Source organism: Adiantum capillus-veneris, chromosome 21, assembly GCF_014529385.1.
Source record: "Adiantum capillus-veneris isolate H3 chromosome 21, ASM1452938v2, whole genome shotgun sequence".
NCBI lineage: Eukaryota > Viridiplantae > Streptophyta > Polypodiopsida > Polypodiales > Pteridaceae > Adiantum > Adiantum capillus-veneris.
This window is the reverse complement of record NC_140951.1, coordinates 141,583,817-141,602,114: the sequence shown is the minus strand read 5'-3', so window position 1 is coordinate 141,602,114 and position 18,298 is coordinate 141,583,817. Positions and strand designations below refer to the sequence as shown.

Genomic DNA, 18,298 nt, shown 5'->3' with positions numbered 1-18,298 from the left:
ATTTCAGCCAAGGAGAACTCGTCATCTCCTATGTGAGAAAATATCAGTAGAATCTTCTCCCGCTCAGAAAATCCAAGTACGAAGCAGACATAGCCGTTTTCGGCTACAGGTATGAAGAATTTCCGCCAATAGGCTTATGAAACCATGCATCTTTATGCATCAGAAAAGTATTAGGGACATGAACAGAGAATTTTGTTTCGGCTTCTTGTGCTTGTAATAGTTCAGAAAGTAATATAAATCTCCTTCAAGGGGGAAACCAGCCCTTCTTCTGGTCCCTAGTGCTGTGTCAATTTTTTGCTTTGTTTTCTCGATTCTATGTCGAATCCGACGAAAAATAGTAAATATTCAAAGTATTAAGTGTACGCTTCCATTTTGTGTGATTGAATGGATAGCGACATGCCATAGAGAGTGCACCTTGTCAAGTGGATGCTTCACCAGAAATTTTGCGTTTTGTACTGGTGATCCTTGGAGTATTGTAGCATTTGTCGAGCATAGTTGTCGACCTGATGTTGACGCTCCATCTCCATTCTTTCAGAAGATGTGGGTGGAGGTGGACCATACTCCTCTTCCGAGTCCTCAAAAAGGGGATGATTCCTATTGGAATCCCCGTTGGTTTCTTCGTCGCGCAAGCGATCGGGTGCGATAGTTTCTTTTTGGTGGGATTCGTGGATTGAATCCATGTGTGCTGCAAGTAAAGGGATCGGATCCTTCATAGAAGAAGAATTGTTTGAGCTCTGATACCACTGTAACAAACTTGGACACCCCCAAGCCAAAGATCTAATGCAACAAGGTGAGAGAAACTGAAATAGTTGAACAAAACTAAGAGAGAGAGACAATATGGCACGGTGGAGTTTTGCGCCTAGAAGTACTGGCCCCAAAGACTGGCGCCCCTTTTTGGTATTTCTTTATTATTATTATGCTTCAACAAGTACAATGTCCGAGAGCCTCTCTTTGTTTGTGGTGCTCCCAAGCAAACCTGCCCGAAGAGGAGGATTTGACACACTTTTAAAGAAAGGCCCCTGGCCTGGCTCAAAAGCAGTTACATGAAAAGCTGAGGCATTTGAGGTCCAAAAGCTAGCGCCCTCCAAGGGCTGTCCGTTCAGCATGCCAGGTCAGAATGTCAGTGCATTTTGCGGCTGTCCGTACAGCCTACCACGCTGTAGCCCATTATGCAAATTGGGCCTCTTGCTTTTATTTACAAGGTTTTAGGCCCCTCGGCCTGAGTACCACAAGTTGGTAGGTACAACACACACACACACACACACACACACACACACAGATTGAGTTTGCGTGATTGCATGGGCTCCTACTCTCGGACTTCAGCACCCCCGTTCGGGTGTTTCGTTTTTCCTTACAGATTTGAGGGCGCTGAAGTTCGAGAGTAGGTGCTCATGCAATCATGCGAACTCAATCTGCATAATCTGTGTGTGTGAATGGTGCTTACAGGTTTGCTTTTATAGGTCTTGAGGACCCGCAACAATAGGAGGTTCTCCTTAAAGCTGGGCACTCCAAAATCAGCCCCCCCCTTCTCCATGCTTTTCTCAGTTCTGGCAAAATTAAAAAGAGGAGAAAGAAAAAATGCTTTTATTTTAATGCTATTATAAACTCAGTTTTAGAGAGAGAAAATGGTTAATGATGAGATAAAAGCCATCATTTGTCATCTACAGCCGTAGGTAAGTCATGTGCAGAGCATTTTTGTGATCTGCACAAATCCTAAAATTTTAGCCAAATAGTATCATGCAACTATAACATTCAAGAATGACCGAAAAGAGTTGCATTTTCATGGAGTTTCTATGCTACCAAGTAAACGGCATGCAGTTAAGCATATGTTAAAGGTATGGAAACTTTTGTGATGTTTTTAGCACTGTCTGTAAAAAAAGACACTTCTTTTTTTGTGTATGTGTGAACTCCTTCCCAGCTGTTCCTGTTCCTGGGTGTTGTATGCTTTTCATGATTCCGCAGTCTGCGTTCCTGTAGCAGTTCCCCGTTCCCCACCTAGTAACTATGGGTGCAGGGCATGTGAGTAATTCTCTGCCATTGGGTCCTGCTCCTGTAATTTAAGACCAGGAGTAAGCATAGATATTAGATCTCCCCCAAGCCAATGCATACATATTAAATTGTCCCACTTGTTTGCCTCGATTCCCTCTTTCATCGTGTGGATAAATGTTCAAACATCTCTAATATTTAAGTTGTTGACTCTGACAGGGAGCAATCAGTTCAGCTGCCTATGATAAAGACTTGAAAGTTTTGGTAAGTGGTGCGTATGATGGCTCGTTGAAGCTATGGAGTCACGAAGGGCACTGCTTGGACACTTTCAACAGTATTATTGATTGTGTCACCTCTATTGCGTACATACCTCAAACAAAGTGCTACTGGGTCACTGGAAAAGCAAGGTTTGAACTTGTTTTATGATTGTAAATAGTTTGAGGTTTGGCATCTTAGAAATGGGCACTGTATGAAGATATGATTGGACCAACTAGAGGAGAAGGTCGGATCAAAACATTATTTACACTGTGTTTGGTTGTGATCCAAATTACATGATGGAAAGGGACCTGTTTGTATTCAATTTGTATAGAGTTTATCATATTTTATAGCATTGTGAACCACTTGAAAAACATCATGGCCATGAACAGTCTATAATCTCTGCATTTTCCTTTCATAGGTACCCTATTATTATTGATGCTTTAGCTCCTGCCAATGTAACAGACTGGGTAGCCGATACTTGTTCCTTTCGCAGACTTCCTTTGTGCAAGGTAGAGACAGCACTTTGTGTTGAAGACATGCAGACTGTCTCAGATTGAAATGCTTAAGAACCTGTTGCAGGTCTTTCATGCATCAGACACAGATGTTGCAATTGGTCTGACTACTGAACGGGAGATTATTGTTTGGAGATATAATCAGTTTGGACCGCATCATGTCTTGCAAGGTCACAGTGATTGGGTAGAGGCCATTGTTGTGGCCCACAGAAAACAAACAAAAATAAAGGAGGATGCAATGAAAGCTGCATCTTCTTTAAAAAAACTGTATTTGTGCCTCTCTATAGAATTATGTTAAAAGTAATTTCTCTACTTAGAATAACTAGGATTGCAGAACTGTTAAATGCTAGTTTCAGATGGTGAACTATCTATGTTGTCTTGGATGCAGCTTTCCAGACTTGAATCCTCCATCGACGAAAGATACATCCACAGAGATAAACGGCACAGAGGATGATGAAGGCTTCATTCCATCAGATATTGAAGTTTACAGTGGAGGTGGTGATGGTGCTCTTTTGAAATGGCAGACTGACAGGACATCAAAAACTTGGGCTCTTTCTGAGCTAGGCCTCCCTTCACAACATTCTATTTTGTGTATGTTGCATTACCAGAAGCTGGATGTTGTTATAACAGGTTCCCTCTCTATCTCTCTCTTATATATATTAGTCTATAGTGTGCAAATATATGAAAGCCATGGTTTGTGCTATTTAATGGCTTAAATAATGATGACAGACTAAATTCAGGCTAGATGTCTTCAACCGTGAATAATCAAGGCTCAAGAAGCCATGGTGGTGGTCTGAGCTAGGAATCAAGTCTATAATATGCCTAAAAAGTCTCACATTCAATATGATTTCTTGGCATCCCATGTAGGCCAACCAATCACCAATCTCTAACGCAAAATGTGCAATAATGCACATAAACAAAATGATCATTTTTGGAGTATACAATCCACAAGCAAACCTGAAAACCTTTGTAAGAAATCCTCATAAAACCCCTCTTGTAAACAGCAAGAGCTCTTTCTACGAAAGTGCTTGTCTTTCCAATCTCATTGTATACTCCCTCAGAAAGAATTGGGTCTTACTGTAAATGTGCTAGAGGCTAGCGACCAAAGCCACACAGCAGTGTGGTCCTACTCTACCTCAACTAGCACTCTTCTCACATCGGTAGTGCAACATTTCTTGCAAAGATCTCACGTTCCAGCCATCAAAAACAATGTTTCAGCTCTTTCTTGTTCTGAACTTATTTTTTGGTCAACAACCGCATGACCATTCAAAGCTCTTCTCATGCAGTTTCTGCACATTCCTCGCTCATGGACTGTGTTCTCTATATGTGCACTTAATCTCCTTCCCTCTTTGCTCCCACCACTTTTGACCAATGCAGTTTAAAGTCTGTAACTTGAGTTTCTTCGAAAAAGGAATTGTTATTCATGAGTGCTGAGGTCTTTGGGGTTTGAACTTAGGGAACTGGATTTTACATCTTATATATGGTCACTTTTTGGCTTGAAGACTTTGGAATTATACTGTTGTAATTATACTACGTCTGTATAAAATCAAGCCAATATTTGCGATTTTGGATTTTATCAAAATTAAAGCTGCCTTTTCTTTTTGTTACTTTTGGTTTCTGCCCATTCCGTTATGGGTTGTGATGATGATTCCATCGATAGTATGTCCAGAATCTCTTTCTTTTCTTTGTTATTGAGAACTCTATTCCTCTGCCAGTTGCAAGCTATGGGTTCCATTGCAACTAAAACCTTGCCTTTGTTTCAGAGTCCAGCATTAAAAGATATAGGCTACTTTTGCAAGTTACCATAATATTCACATGGCTGTAAAAAAATAACCTCCAGCGTAAAAAAATATAGGCTACTTTTGCCAGCTAGTTCCCAAGTTACCATAAGTTCACATGGCCGTAAAAAAATAACCTGTTATATCATGATGATTCATCTGATCAATCAGAAAAAGTAAATCTAGAGGATGTCCTGAACTCCTGTTATAGGTTTGGACACTCCCAAGCGAGAAATCAATAGTGAACAGAAACTGCAAAATCACTGAAATTTGACGAGAGAGAGAGAAATGAAATGTTATATTAAACGTCTTCAAGAGGCCAAAATGACCTATGAGACCAAACAGATACAATCTTGGTGGATCTTATACAATGTCTGGGTACAAAAATAAAAATGAGGTAAAGTAGTGAAACTAAAATTCTCATCATCATCATCATTATCAATGTCCGAGGATGCCCGGCATCGGGCGCTGTCTGAGAAAATATTGCATCGGTCGCTGAAGAGCTCCTCAATGTACGCCTCTGTAAATAGTCGTACTGGACGTCTCCCATGTTGTGCTAGAATAGTCGTGATCCTTTGATGGAGCCTCCGTCAATGTCATGGTCGCCCTCGTAGATGTGGGCGTCTAGCTCTCCGGAGCTCAATGGCTCTGTCAACTAATATACCTCCGGCATAGGTGGGCTCTGAAGTCTGCTGTGAAGCTTGCTCATCTGGCTGTCGAGCCCCTGCTCTAAAGAAGTCAGTGATCTCCCTCTGTGAATACCTCCCATTGCCTAATCTCCTCAAGAGACTCTCCTGATCTTGATATCTCATGACTCTAGCCAATGGTCCAAAGCCCTCTTTGAAAAGACAATGAAAGCGGCCTCGTATCTCATAGTATACCGGACAATGACAAATGCGATGTACTCTGTCTTTGGCTCTATATGACACAACTGGCAAATCCTGGCCTCTGTTGGTACTCTCCTAAATCTGCCAGTCTCAATCTCTTTAACCGATGCGATGATGTGTGCATCTGACCAATAGCACATCGTATCCCATGGTATAAATGAGTGTCCATATAGGCCTATCTGATCACATATCCATCCTCTGTTGGTTGGAGAAGATGCTCCCTATAGAAAGCCATCTTCGTGCCTAACTCCTGTGTCGACTGTATCCATGTGCTCTTTTGGTATCAAGCTGTATCAAGTCCTGACGTATTAGTCTATTGATCCCTCTCTGTGTGAGAGATGGGGAAGGTGCATCTAAGGAATACTGGAACGGCGGTAGTCTATGTGTTATGTCCTGCTCACAGGAGAGGGGATCTAGCCAAGATGCCGTCGGGATGGGCGTCCAGTGTCCGGGCGGACGTAGTGTGAACACGGCCAGTGTGGCCGGCCACTATTATAAAAGGGAGGCCAAGGCCTCATTTGCAGTTATCGACCCCCACTGGCAGAGTGCCAGTGGTTAGCCTGCGAGGCTAGGAGTGCGCGAGGTCACCTCGAGGAGGTGAGGCTGGGTGGTATGGGATGCTCGGTCTTACAGGTGCACGCCTACGTCCTCGGACGCTGGCCCCAGCACAGGGGAACTGCCGGATGGTGGCTATGGTCGGATGGTTCGTTCGATGCGTGTCTGTAGGCGGTCCATGTAGCCGGAAGATCTACTCTCCTCGTTTGTTTCATGGTATCAGAGCCGGCTTGGCTGCACGAAGGATTGTGTGCACACCTATAGACTGGTTTAAGTCGGATAGTCTTTATTTCATGCAATTTTCGATGAATTGGTTATTTAATTAATCGTTTTTCTTCTCATTAGTGTGGGTGCAGGTGGAATTTAATATGTTTTTTGGCTGTTTTTTTGACAAAAATCAGCAAATTTGACTGGTGGGATTACTGATTTTCGATGAAAAATCATAGAGTTAAACTTCGTGGCTGTCAAATTTTCAGAACACTTATCAAATCCAGCATACTCTGACTCTCTATGTTTCTCTATATGCAGTTGCAACAGAGAGAGAGAGAGAGAGAGAGAGAGAGAGAGAGAGAGAGAGAGAGAGAGAGAGAGAGAGAGAGTACCTCTCTCCTCTGAGCAAGGGGCTACTCGTTCTTATGTTGTAGGGAAGAGACAGAGAGACAGCGTGGGGATCCAGCTGACGTGGAGGGAAGAGACAATGTGTCTTTTTTCTTGAGTGCTTGTCGTGTGTGTGGCACAAGCGTCCACAAGCCCCCCAAATTGTACTTGCGCTCATCTTCTTGAGCCACGCGTCGATAGCACTTGCAGCCCTTGCTGATTTTTTTTAACGCTGCTGGCCTTTAAGCCTTGCGCTGTTATAAAACAGCACACTGCCTTGTTTTTTTTTTTAAAACTCTACTAAGTGGCCTTTTATTTTAAGTGGCCAAGACCTTTTTTTTAAGGCCAAAGTTTGAAACCTGTAAGTTATTAAAAAAAAAATCACTTACAGAGACTTCAAAATCTACAGAGAGCTTATTTCTCAAGTCTCGTGCTTCTCTCTCGAGCTTCCTCTCTCCCATCTACTCGCACTCCCGCCATCACCTGCTCGCCTTCAGATGCTCACGCCGACGCGTAGAGCTACTCACAGTACAACTTTTAGCGATTGAAAAGTGCAGTAAAGGTCCCAATTTCGCGTGAAAACTTCAATTTTCACGGACCTTGCCATGGATTCCTCTAGTTCGGATGTGCAGCGTGACGATGCGCCAGGTAATGTTCAAATTCCATTCACGCATGCTCTCTACACATGGATTACAAGTACTTTCCAGAGTTTCGACCAACGTGTTACTGCTTTGGAAAACGTGAACGTTCAGACGAACGTTCGCTTGGCCTCTTTCGAAGGGGTCGTGCAAGGTCTTAGTTCCCGGCTTACTGCTCTAGAAAATACGGCTCAATCGACGACTGCGCGTATTTTCGAGGGTGAAACCCATCTCCAGCAATTGCAGACGCAGATTGCTGCTTTTGGGCATTCACAAGGTGGTCCGACTGCCACGATTCCGTACAAAACTACAAATTTCTCTGGAGAAGAGAAGGAGTGTACGGAACTGTAAATAAATGGCTACATTAGTGGACCACGTATTTTGATCTCCATGGGGAGCATGATGAACGAAGGATTCAGACGATTCCTCTCTATTTGCCCAGTAAGGCGCTTACTTGGTTGCGCGACATAACAGAGAAGCCTACGACGTGGGCTGATTTTTGTGTGAAATTCAAGAGGGATTTCGCCAAAATGGACCCTTTGAAAGCCTATGCCAAATTGCAGAGTCTTTCGATGAAAACTTTGTCTTTTAATAAGTATACGACAGCTTTCAAAGAAGCGTTCACCTTCTGCAAGGTGGATTCTATGCACGCTGTGCACATGTACCTGCTGGGATTGCATTAGGATTACCGTTGGGCCTTAATCAAGGACAAAGCCCCGACTGATGTCGAGGATGCAGTGGCAAAGGCCAAGACGTTCCAATTGATAAATGGAGGGAATTATGAGAAGAAAAGAACTGCAGACCATCAATCCGGTGAGGGTGCTTCGAGGAAGCGACCGAGATTCCAGCATAAGTCCAAATCATTGCCGAGATTTTCTTAGGAGAAGAAGAAAGCCAAAAATGCTTCAATTGCTAATGCAGTGAAGAAGGGGGCTTGCTTCGGATGTGGACATAGAGGTCACCAAATCAAGGATTGCCCCAAGAAGAAGAAGACACAAAAACCGCAAGGTTGTCCTTCAGTTTAGATTCATGAGATCTCAGGTAACTTTGATGCCATTCAAGTTGAAATCCATCATTTATCGCACAGTTCATGCAGTAATTGTACTTTTAGCACCAAAGTGTTTGGTAAGTAACGATCTTCTCCGTTTCCCCGGGAAGATCAATGGTCACGACGTGACTGTACTCCTTGATAATGAAAGCTCACACAATTTTGTGGATGCAAAATTGGTGCAGAACCTGAGCCTGCGAACGCGGGACAGTGACCATGAGTATCGCGTGAAGATGGCTCGTGGCGAGGATACGGATGTATGGAATCGGATGGTTCCAGACTTGTTGCTCGAGTTAGCTGATTACAAAGAGAACCTGGATTTCCACATCATGCGCCTATACAAAGCAGATGTTATTTTAGGAATTCCATGGTTTTATGATAAACAAGACTCATTGTATATAGACTATGTACATCACTCTCTTGTTTTTGTTAAGCAGGACATGCCTCATGTATCTGTGTCGCTTTGTAATCAGAAGCCTGTAAATAATTGTTCTGCAATACCAGTTGTTACTGCTTTGGAAATGTATAAAGATACAAAGTCTTTTGATGTTGACTTTTATCAATGTGTACCATGCTTGGTTTGATTCGTTAGTGCTTGGTACTTTTGTCACTCAATTTCGTAAAAATGTTCCATGTTCTTCTGTTGAACTTGGGGATTTTGACGAATCCAACCTTATCCGAGAAATCATGACTGATTTCGAGGATGTTTTTCTTGATGATCTACCTCCTGGCTTGCCGCCTTCGAGAGGAGTAGATCATGGCATTGAGTTGGTGGCTGGTAGTCAGCGCTTCTCAAAGCAACCCTATCGGTTTAGTAAAATTAAGGAGGACGAGATTCAACGCAAGCTGAAAGATTATTTGGCGAGGGGTTTTGTTCGGCCAAGTAAATCCCTGTGGGGAGCGCCAGTGTTACTTTCTCGAAAGATGGATAACACTATGCGCTTTTGCGTGGATTATAAGGGGTTGAATAAGCTCACTGTGAAGAATAAGTATCCACTCCCACGCATGGACGATCTGATAGATCGGCTCCATGGAGCACTGTATTTACAAAGATAGACCTGCGATCAGGCTATCATCAGATACGGATCAAACTGGAAGATATTCCTAAGACAGGTTTCCATACGCATTATGGTCACTACGAGTTTTTAGTCTTGCCTTTTGGTTTGACCAATGCTCCAGCTACGTTTCAGCAGATGATGAATGATCGGCTAAGATCATTTTTAGGCAACTTTGTTGTTGTATTTCTCGATGATATCTTGATCTACAGCCGAAGTTTGTCTGACCACCTAGCGTATATACGCATTGTTCTCGAAGTACTGAGAAGCTTTACGCTAAGGCTTCTAAGTGTGAATTCTTTAGGAAAGAGCTTCTGTACTTGGGTCACATCATTACTCGTGATGGAATTCGCATTGACCCTAAAAAGTTGGATAAAGTGCGAAATTGGCCGATTTTGAAGAATAAGTCCTTTTTAGGCTTTACTGGATTCTTTCGCAAGTTTATCAAGGATTACTCTAAAGTTGCTGCTCCGCTTACGCAACTTTTAAAAGGAGGGGTGAAAGGGCCAAAGACTTCGGGTCCTTATCGTAGAGGTAATCCCCTTGTTGTTTGGAATGAGCGTCTCGACGAGAGCTTTCGGACACTAAAGCACTTGGTGACTACTGCGCCAATATTGCACATTGTGGATCCTAGCAAACCGTTTGTAGTTGAAACGGATGCTAGTGATTATGCTATTGGTGCGGCATTATACTAGGATGGACGTCCTGTTGCGTTTGAAAGTAAGAAGCTTTTTGACGCTGAGATGCGTTACCCAACGTATGAAAAGGAGCTTTACGCTGTAGTCCACGCCTTGAGGAAATGGCGGCACTGCTTGTATGGCTCTACGTTTGTTGCATGGACAGATCATCACTCCTTGCGCTATATCTGTGATCAGGGTGATCTCAGAGGCCGGAAGGCTAGATGGGTTGAACTTATGCAAGAGTTTGACTTTGAGATCCGTTATAGAAAAGGATTTAGTAATCGAGTTGCCGATGCACTCAGCCGGATTCTTGAGGTTAACGCCTTGTCTATGGGGCTGAAATCTGAACGGATTTCTATCTCTCTCTGCGAGGGCTATGTCGTTCCGATGGCCACTTTGGCAAGATATGGAATGAGGTCAAAGCGGGCCATGACTCGCGTGCAGGCTTGGGTGATCCGGAGACCCAAGTGAGTCATGCTGGAGAGACGAGACAATGACAATATTCCATTAGAGGTGGACTATTGTTCAGAAATGGTATAGGCTGTATGGTCTCCCAGAGATATCATCAGTGATCGAGATACTAAGTTCATTGGCCGATTTTGGCGTGATCTCTTTGCTCACCTTCAGACGAAGTTGAGTATGTCGTCTTTTGACCATCTTCAGTCCGACGGACAAACTGAGAGGATGAATCAGACGTTAGAGGACATGTTGAGAGCCTATGTCTCTCATAGGCAGTCTGAGTGGGAAAGGTATCTTTCACAGTTAGAGTTTGCCTATAATAGTAGCAAGCATTCTGTTACTGGATTTAGCCCATTCATGCTGATGTATGGATTCGAGCCTAAATCCCCAATTGCTATTGGCTTAGAGAAAGTCAAGAAATGCCAAGCTCGTGATTTCCTGTATGATATGCAAGAACGGCTCGTGATCGAGTCACTACTTTTGCTAATCAAAAGAGATCTCCAAGGACTCTAGATGTGGGACAATGGGTCTATTTGAAGATACCCAAGGATTCCAAGACTACGCGAACAGGAAAGCATTATAAGCTTTCAACTAGATATTGTGGTCCATTCTTGATCACAAAGAAAATTGGCCAAGTTGCCTATAAACTGGCTCTTCCTTCGGATGTTAGTGTACATCCAGTGTTTCATGTCAGCCGCCTTAAAGTGAAATTGGGCGAAGCCGACATTGTTGTGCCTATCGAGGGAAATGTATGGCAAGATATGCAAACTGAGTATATTCCTCGAAAACCAGAAGCAATTTTAGATCATCGTACATGTCATTCACGTCAAAAGGCTTATGACGAGTACTTAATTAAATGGAAGGGTCAATCTGAAAGGTTTGCTACTTGGGAACTCGTTAGAGCTTTGAAGGCTCAATATTCCCACTTCATTGATGAGGACATCAATGGTTCTTAAGGGGGGAAGTATGTTACGTCCCGCTCACAGGAGAGGGGATCTAGCCCAGATGTTGTTGGGATGGGCGTCCAGTGTCACGGCGGACGTAGTGTTAACACGGCCAGTGTGGCCGGCCATTATTATAAAAGGGAGGCGAATGCCTCATTTGCAGTTATCGACCTCCACTGGCATAGTGCCAGTGGTTAGTCCGCGAGGCTAGGAGTGCGCGAGGTCACCTCGAGGAGATGAGGCCGGGTGGTATGGGACGCTCGGTCTTACAGGTGCACGCCTACGTCCTCGGACGCTGGCCCCAGCATGGGGGAGCTGCCGGATGGTGGCTATGGTCGGGTGGTTCATCCGATGCGTGTCTGTAGGCGGTCCGTGTAATGGGGAGATCTACTCTCCTCGTTTATTTCACTATGTCACAAACTGCTAACGTGTCAAGTCACTGAAGAACAGAGCCAACCTTCAGATCACGGCCGAGGGACCTAAACCTCAAGAAGAACAAGAAACAACAGAAAAAGAAGTCCTACCAACTTATGGGACCTCGTTCGATGGGGCCCAAGAGACATATAGGAATTAAAAATAAAGCGGGACCCTCACTTGCGCAGAAACTGATGATGTGGCAGCTGTACGGAAAACCACTGACAGTGTTGAGGTGGCAGATTTCCGCAAAACACGCTAACGTGGCAGTTGTACGGAATTCCGTGATTTACGTTGGCAGCTTTTTGACATTGCTTTTGGAGCAGACGCTTTTGAGTTTGAAGGCTTTTCATATAAACTGCTTTTGGGGCCTCGGGTCTTTAAATACGAGGCTATGGGCTCATTCTTTGGCATGCTTTCTAGAGAAGGTGCAGAGTCTGGAGTAGCGGCTTGTACTATGTTGATGCAAAATAAAGAAATATCGAGAGGGACGTCAAGGTTTGGGGCCAATACTCTCTGGAGTGGAATTCCGCCACTCCGTGTCGCGTGTTGTCTCTCTCTAGTTCAGTTGTTATTGAAGTGCTAAAAGTCTGTTCAACAGACAGAGCAAACCGGTGCTTCCAAAGTCTACTTGAATTTTTTTTGAAGTATCTTCGGCCCCCGACCCCTGACTTATTAGCCACTCCCACCCTTCATACATCGCGCGTCGGGCGTGCTCCCGTCTTCACCGCTCATGTCTTACAGGGCATAAGCCATAAAGATCACTTGTAAGAGAAGGATCCAATATTTGTTTCAAGGTGTTGTTTTTCTCAGAGGCAGTGCCATGCAGATGTTGATCTCTATAGCTACCAAGCCGCACACTCCAAGGACTTAGCAAGCTTTCAAGAAAATTTTTGCCCGAAGTTATATGGTTTTTGACATCTTCCTTCGGAGTGCAACTTCTGGCAGAGCTTGAATTCCTTTCATGGAAAACCTAATAGATTATAATTTGAAATTTCTAGACATCTCTCAGCAGGTGTCTCTTGTTGATAACCTCGGAGGTCTAGTGTGATCGCTATTTCGTGGGACTATGATCACTGCTAGAGGAACACTATCTGTCCAAGAGCTGATGCACGATACTATGGTCGGCTACGACCTTATGAAAGGAATCTAACCCTAATTTCTGGTGCAGGTTTCAGTGTCACAAACGGGAGCGCATAACAATATAACTACATTCGGATAAATAGAATTTATCACTTATTACTGAAACCAAAGGATAGAGAGAGAGAGAGAGAGAGAGAGAGAGAGAGAGAGAGAGAGAGAGAGAGAGAGAAGATCGACACAATACTGGGGACCAGAAGATGGGCTGGTCCCCCTCCGTAATAGTATCTTTATTACTGAGGAGACGTCTATACAAGCACTTGAACCCAACGTATTACCACGTTCGTTCTAGAATAAGACTTGATGGTTCCCGGAAGCCTCAGCTTATGATTCCTAGAGCAAAACCCTATTCCACGGAACTTCCGTTCCTTATTCCAATTCCTCGAGAATCAAGGTTCTCGCCTCTGGATCTCACCTTCTAGACTTAGGGCATGGCATCCCTGCAACTTCTTTTCCGGCTCTTCCCAAAGACCTCTTCCTGCAGAATAACTCTACTTTCTCAGACATGAAGTCCTTCCCTTGGGAATTTCAACTTCCGGATCACATCTTGAGAGTCTACCACTCTGGGATCCGTGGATTTACTTCCCAAACTCGAGTACGAAACCCTTGGGCTGATCTGGCTCTAGTTCCTTAGAGCGCTTTTACTCCCTCACGAAGAGGAAGTACACCTGCAATCAACTACTCAGAGATCATAACATGAAAATCGTTACCTTCACAATCTCGACGCTCGAAATGCAGCTCAGTTCTCGAAAAGCAATTCCCCGGAAGAGATCTCTACATAGAAAATCCTCTCTTCCAATCCTACACACAAAAGAGGTGTGTTCTCGGGTTCCTTCTCGTAAATCAGCCCCGTTTACAACGTTTATGGGCTGAAAACAGAGAAAAACAGCAACTTGTCGCGATGGAAACACGCTCCGTAGGCACTTCTTCGCGAGAGAACTTGCGCACTAGGTCTTGGCGACATCGGGTACACTTGGGACAATCATGGGCATCATCGGCAAAAGTCTTCTTTGCAGGTGAATTCTTCAGCAGCATCTCCTTCTTGCAAAAACTGATCCTCCTCTTTGAGTGAGGGCATGTGATGCTTTTATAGCTCCTAGCCACCGGCACGAATAGCTGCTCGCGTAGAGATCACGATCGTTTTTTTTTCTTTGTTCTGCCAGAAAAAGAGAGAGAGAAAACGTGGCTGATCTGTTGCCTTATTTATCAGATGGTGCCCACTTATTAAATGGGCGGCCGGCGTATTTTAAAAATAGTCTGAATCTTCCCTAAAACTCAATAAAACCTTATAAGTTAAAAACAATGCTTTCATAGCACTTCCTAGGCGTCCCTGGATGCAATCACACGCACAGTTGCAATGCAAACATAGACTTCCTCGCGGGAAAGCATTTACTTTCCCGAAAGGCAATCCCGCTTTCTCAGAAAGCATCTGTTTTTCCTCAAAGTTCCCTCTGAACCCATCTTCATTCAAGTGCTTGCTTTTCCTTGTGCACAATTCTAACACAGATCAGAATTTCCTGCTGACTATGGACATGTCACCCACCTTGTGACGCATCAAGAATACCCATCACCTAGTCCTTTCCTACCGAACTTATGGTACAATCTGTTTCACGATGCTCTATGTCACCCATCCTATGACGCATCAAAGATGTCTGTTCCCGGATGGTCGAATACTTCGTTCCGATGCTCCTTGTCACCCATCCGATGTGACGCATCGGAAGTACCCGATCCTGGTGGCCTTACAGATATTTCTGTTCTTAGTGCTCTCGTCATTACTTTGAATGATGCACTAGGAATACTCTGTACCCTCTCACTTATAAATCCAATAATTCATTTAGAATTATTTTTTTGTAAGATAAAGTCAATTTAGCAACATCCCGCTCACTTATAAACAGTTGTCCTCAACTGTAGAGGTCTAACTAAACTGGCGGGGAGAAACCGGAAAGATTCTAAATCTTGCTCAATGGTGAGTTGAGCTAGTCCTTTCTCAAAAGAGAACTTAAAATTTAAATTAAACAAAAATTCAATAATTCAATACTTACCTTACCGGTTCATGTTTTTCCTCTAGTACCTCGAGGATATCCTTCACCTTTCATTAAAGTCACGAGCCATGTAAGAACTCGTCATTCACCTCTTTGCAACAGATTGGAAGTTTCCTGATCCGAGAATCTGTTAACTCAATTCCACCTTCTCAATTCGGAGAATAATAATCCTGCTAGAAATCAATCTAGGTCTATGTCCTTTCGCATAACCTTGCGCTATTAGTCGTGAGGATATTAAACCTCTTGTGTCCTCCCGCATAGGGCATGTCGAGAGTATTAAACTCATGTGAATCTTCCTGCGGCAGACAAAGTGTGTCATCTTACCAAAATAAGTTCTTATTCCAGGCCTTTGCTTTGGGTAGGCCAATTGTTCTGATCCAAAGGTTCCTTATCCGAGACTCTATTAACTTGATTCCGTCTTCTTCGAGAAGAATAATCTTCCTAGAAATCAATCTAGGTATTTGTCCTTGCGCATAATTCTGCGCTGTTAGTCGAGAGGGTATTAAACCTCTTGTGTCCTCCCACATAGGGAATGCCCAAGTCATAGAGCATTAAGCTCGATGTCTTTCTTTCACAATTTGCGATCACCTTAAAGAAGGTTCTTGTTCCGGGCCGTCGCTCAACGTAGGTGGACGGTTCCAATCCGAAGATTCCTTGTGCACGGCGGCATTTCCTTCCACTTTTTTTCCTCTTGCGAGTTATTACCACCAGCAGTGTTTTCTAGACGCCCATTAGAGTCTCTTCCTTACAGAATCATAAAAAATGATTCACCTTGCGAGCATCAATGACGCCTTGCAAAATCTCAGGCAGATAGGATTCTAGCTATAGCATTTTCTGAATGTACGTTCAAACCCGGGAACCCCCTTCAATTCTCAAGGATGTCTCCCATATGTTATTCTTACCATTTTGAAACTGTTGGCGAACTATATTCTTACGAACATAATAGTTCGAATTTATTCGAGTAGCGGTTAAATGCTACTTGACCTGCTCATGGAGAAACATATACCGCAACGAAAAGTTGCTACTGTAATGGTAAAAGTACATAGCGCACTCAATGATCAACGACCATCAAAAAACCTCTTCTTCGTAGAGAAACTCAAATTCATTCTACTAAACACATCTCAAGTAGAGATTCTCGTGTCGGAATATCCTGCGTGCAAAAAGGCTCTGAAGAACAAACTCCCGTCGAGATCCTAAAAAGGAAGTTGGTTCATCTTATTCCGTTCAACCGAAAAAAGCTTCGATTGGTAGATGACCCACCTTAGCATAGGTCTATATTTTCATGTGTTATCCATGTACCCAAAGGTGTACATAAGTTTCAACGAGCCTGGGAAATTACCTTCCCTTTGTAAGATCCTTAGAGCGAAGACGCTCAACCTGACGATCCCTTGGCTTAATCTTAGAGCAAAACCCGCTCATCAAATAAACTAGGAGTTTAATCCTGGATTCCTCGATCACAGGCCGCAGCCGTCGCTTGTTCCTTCGCTCGTAAAGAGTCTTCCTTCACTTGTGCGAAAAGCACTACCATATCTTCCCTTGTCGGGTAGGGGATGTGGGCTTAAAGAGTACTCAAGCTTCATGAAAGCTTTTCTTTGCTTGAAAGCTCAGAATGGTTCCTTCATAATTTCCTACCCGCAATAGCAGGTAATTTGTTGGAGAACTATCGGATACCAGATCAATGATGGACCTTCCGGATGGTTAAGCAAAGTAGTTCATCGTCTAAAACAATGTTTTGACTCAACCTTACTCTCATAAACACTCGAGAGTGATTGTCCTGGTTAGACACGTGCATATCTCGTGCATAAAAGCAATACGCAGTTGATGAGTTCCTCAAAGATTTAACTTTGATCAAAGACTTGCCCTCTCACTCAAAGTTTGAGGGTCTTCTATTCAAAAACACAGGAGTTAGATTGAATTCCCTTACTGCAAACTTTCTCCGGATAGCAATGTATCCTTCGAGGAGAGGTAACAAAGATTTGTTGTTTCTGTGTTCAGTGGTTCTTGTCTCACTGCGGGGATTGTATTCTATGTACAATAAGGTGTACACTTTCAGCTTTTATTGCTGACTCCACCATCTGCTACAAAGTATCTTGCAGATGCGTTTACAAAATTCGGGCAAAATTCCTTCGTTAAATTTGTTCATCTTTCCTTCCTCAGAGAGGATCAAGAATGAAGCTACCTTGGCAAGAGTGAACCACTACTTGCTTTGACTCGCTCGTGTTCCTATTGGGCCAATCTTCTTGAATGCCTTCCTCAAAGCGCAGAGGAAAAAAATTTGTCGGAAAATTCAGCCTTGAATTGTTGTTGAAAATTCCTTGCACAGCTTTGGTATACCACCAAGTACTTGCAATCTCCCTTGAGGTGTTTGGTCACATGCCTCACCTTCGATACTTCTCAGAAATTGCCGTTTGCAAAGGCAACTTCAAACTGTCGAATGAAAGCAGTAGCTTTCAGGATATCTTCCCTTCCGCCAAAAGTATCAAACTTGACTGGAGTGTTCCTAGGTCTAGAGGCCTTCTTCATATCCTTCCTGAGATGACGGGATTTCTTGGCTATGGTTCTGGATTGATGTTCATGGATATCTTCTGGGTTCTGAACGATCTTAAGAATTCCGCTTCTTGGATTCTCTAGGTTCTTGAGCATCATGCTCTTGTCGCCTTCTCAAAGAATACCAAGTCTTGTGTCGACTTCTTGCAGAGAGAAAAAAAAAAAACATTTCCAACTTTGCGAGCTTTTCCTGCAAGACTGAGGTTTCCGCCTGCTTACTTCTCTTGGCTTGTCATGGCTTCTTCCCGTATCTTCCCAGAGTCGTCCTCCTTTACAGAGAAAGAGAGGAGATCATGCTCTGATACCACTGTCACAAACCAGAGCGTATAACAATATAAAATACATTCGGATAAATAGGATTTATCACTTATTACTGAAACCAGAGGATATATATATATATATATATATAGATAGATAGAGAGAGAGAGAGAGAGAGAGAGAGAGAGAGAGAGAGAGAGAGAGAGAGAGAGAGAGAGAGAGAGAGAGAGAGAGAGAGAGAGAGAAGATCGACACAATACTGGGGACCAGAAGATGGGTTGGTCCCCCCTCGTAATAGTATCTTTATTATTGAGGAGAAGTCTATACAAGCACTTGAACCCAACGTATTACCACGTTCGTTCTAGAATAAGACTTGATGGTTCCTGGAAGCCTCAGCTTACGATTCCTAGGGCAAAACCCTATTCCACGGAACTTCCGTTCCTTATTCCAATTCCTCGAGAATCAAGGTTCTCGCCTCTGGATCTCACCTTCCAGACTCA

At 43.5% G+C, this 18,298-nt stretch overlaps 1 protein-coding gene across 2 annotated transcripts in view; it reads left to right on the top strand.

Moving 5' to 3' along the window:
- Positions 1-18,298, top strand: part of LOC147431846 (uncharacterized) — a 116,553-nt gene that overhangs the window by 69,252 nt on the left and 29,003 nt on the right. For both annotated transcript variants that reach the window (XM_086494313.1, XM_086494312.1), the window contains exons 6-9: positions 2,206-2,393; positions 2,663-2,753; positions 2,824-3,023; positions 3,145-3,386. In XM_086494313.1, the coding sequence (XP_086350439.1) occupies positions 2,206-2,393; positions 2,663-2,753; positions 2,824-3,023; positions 3,145-3,386 (721 nt within the window). The remainder of the gene's footprint in view (positions 1-2,205; positions 2,394-2,662; positions 2,754-2,823; positions 3,024-3,144; positions 3,387-18,298) is intronic.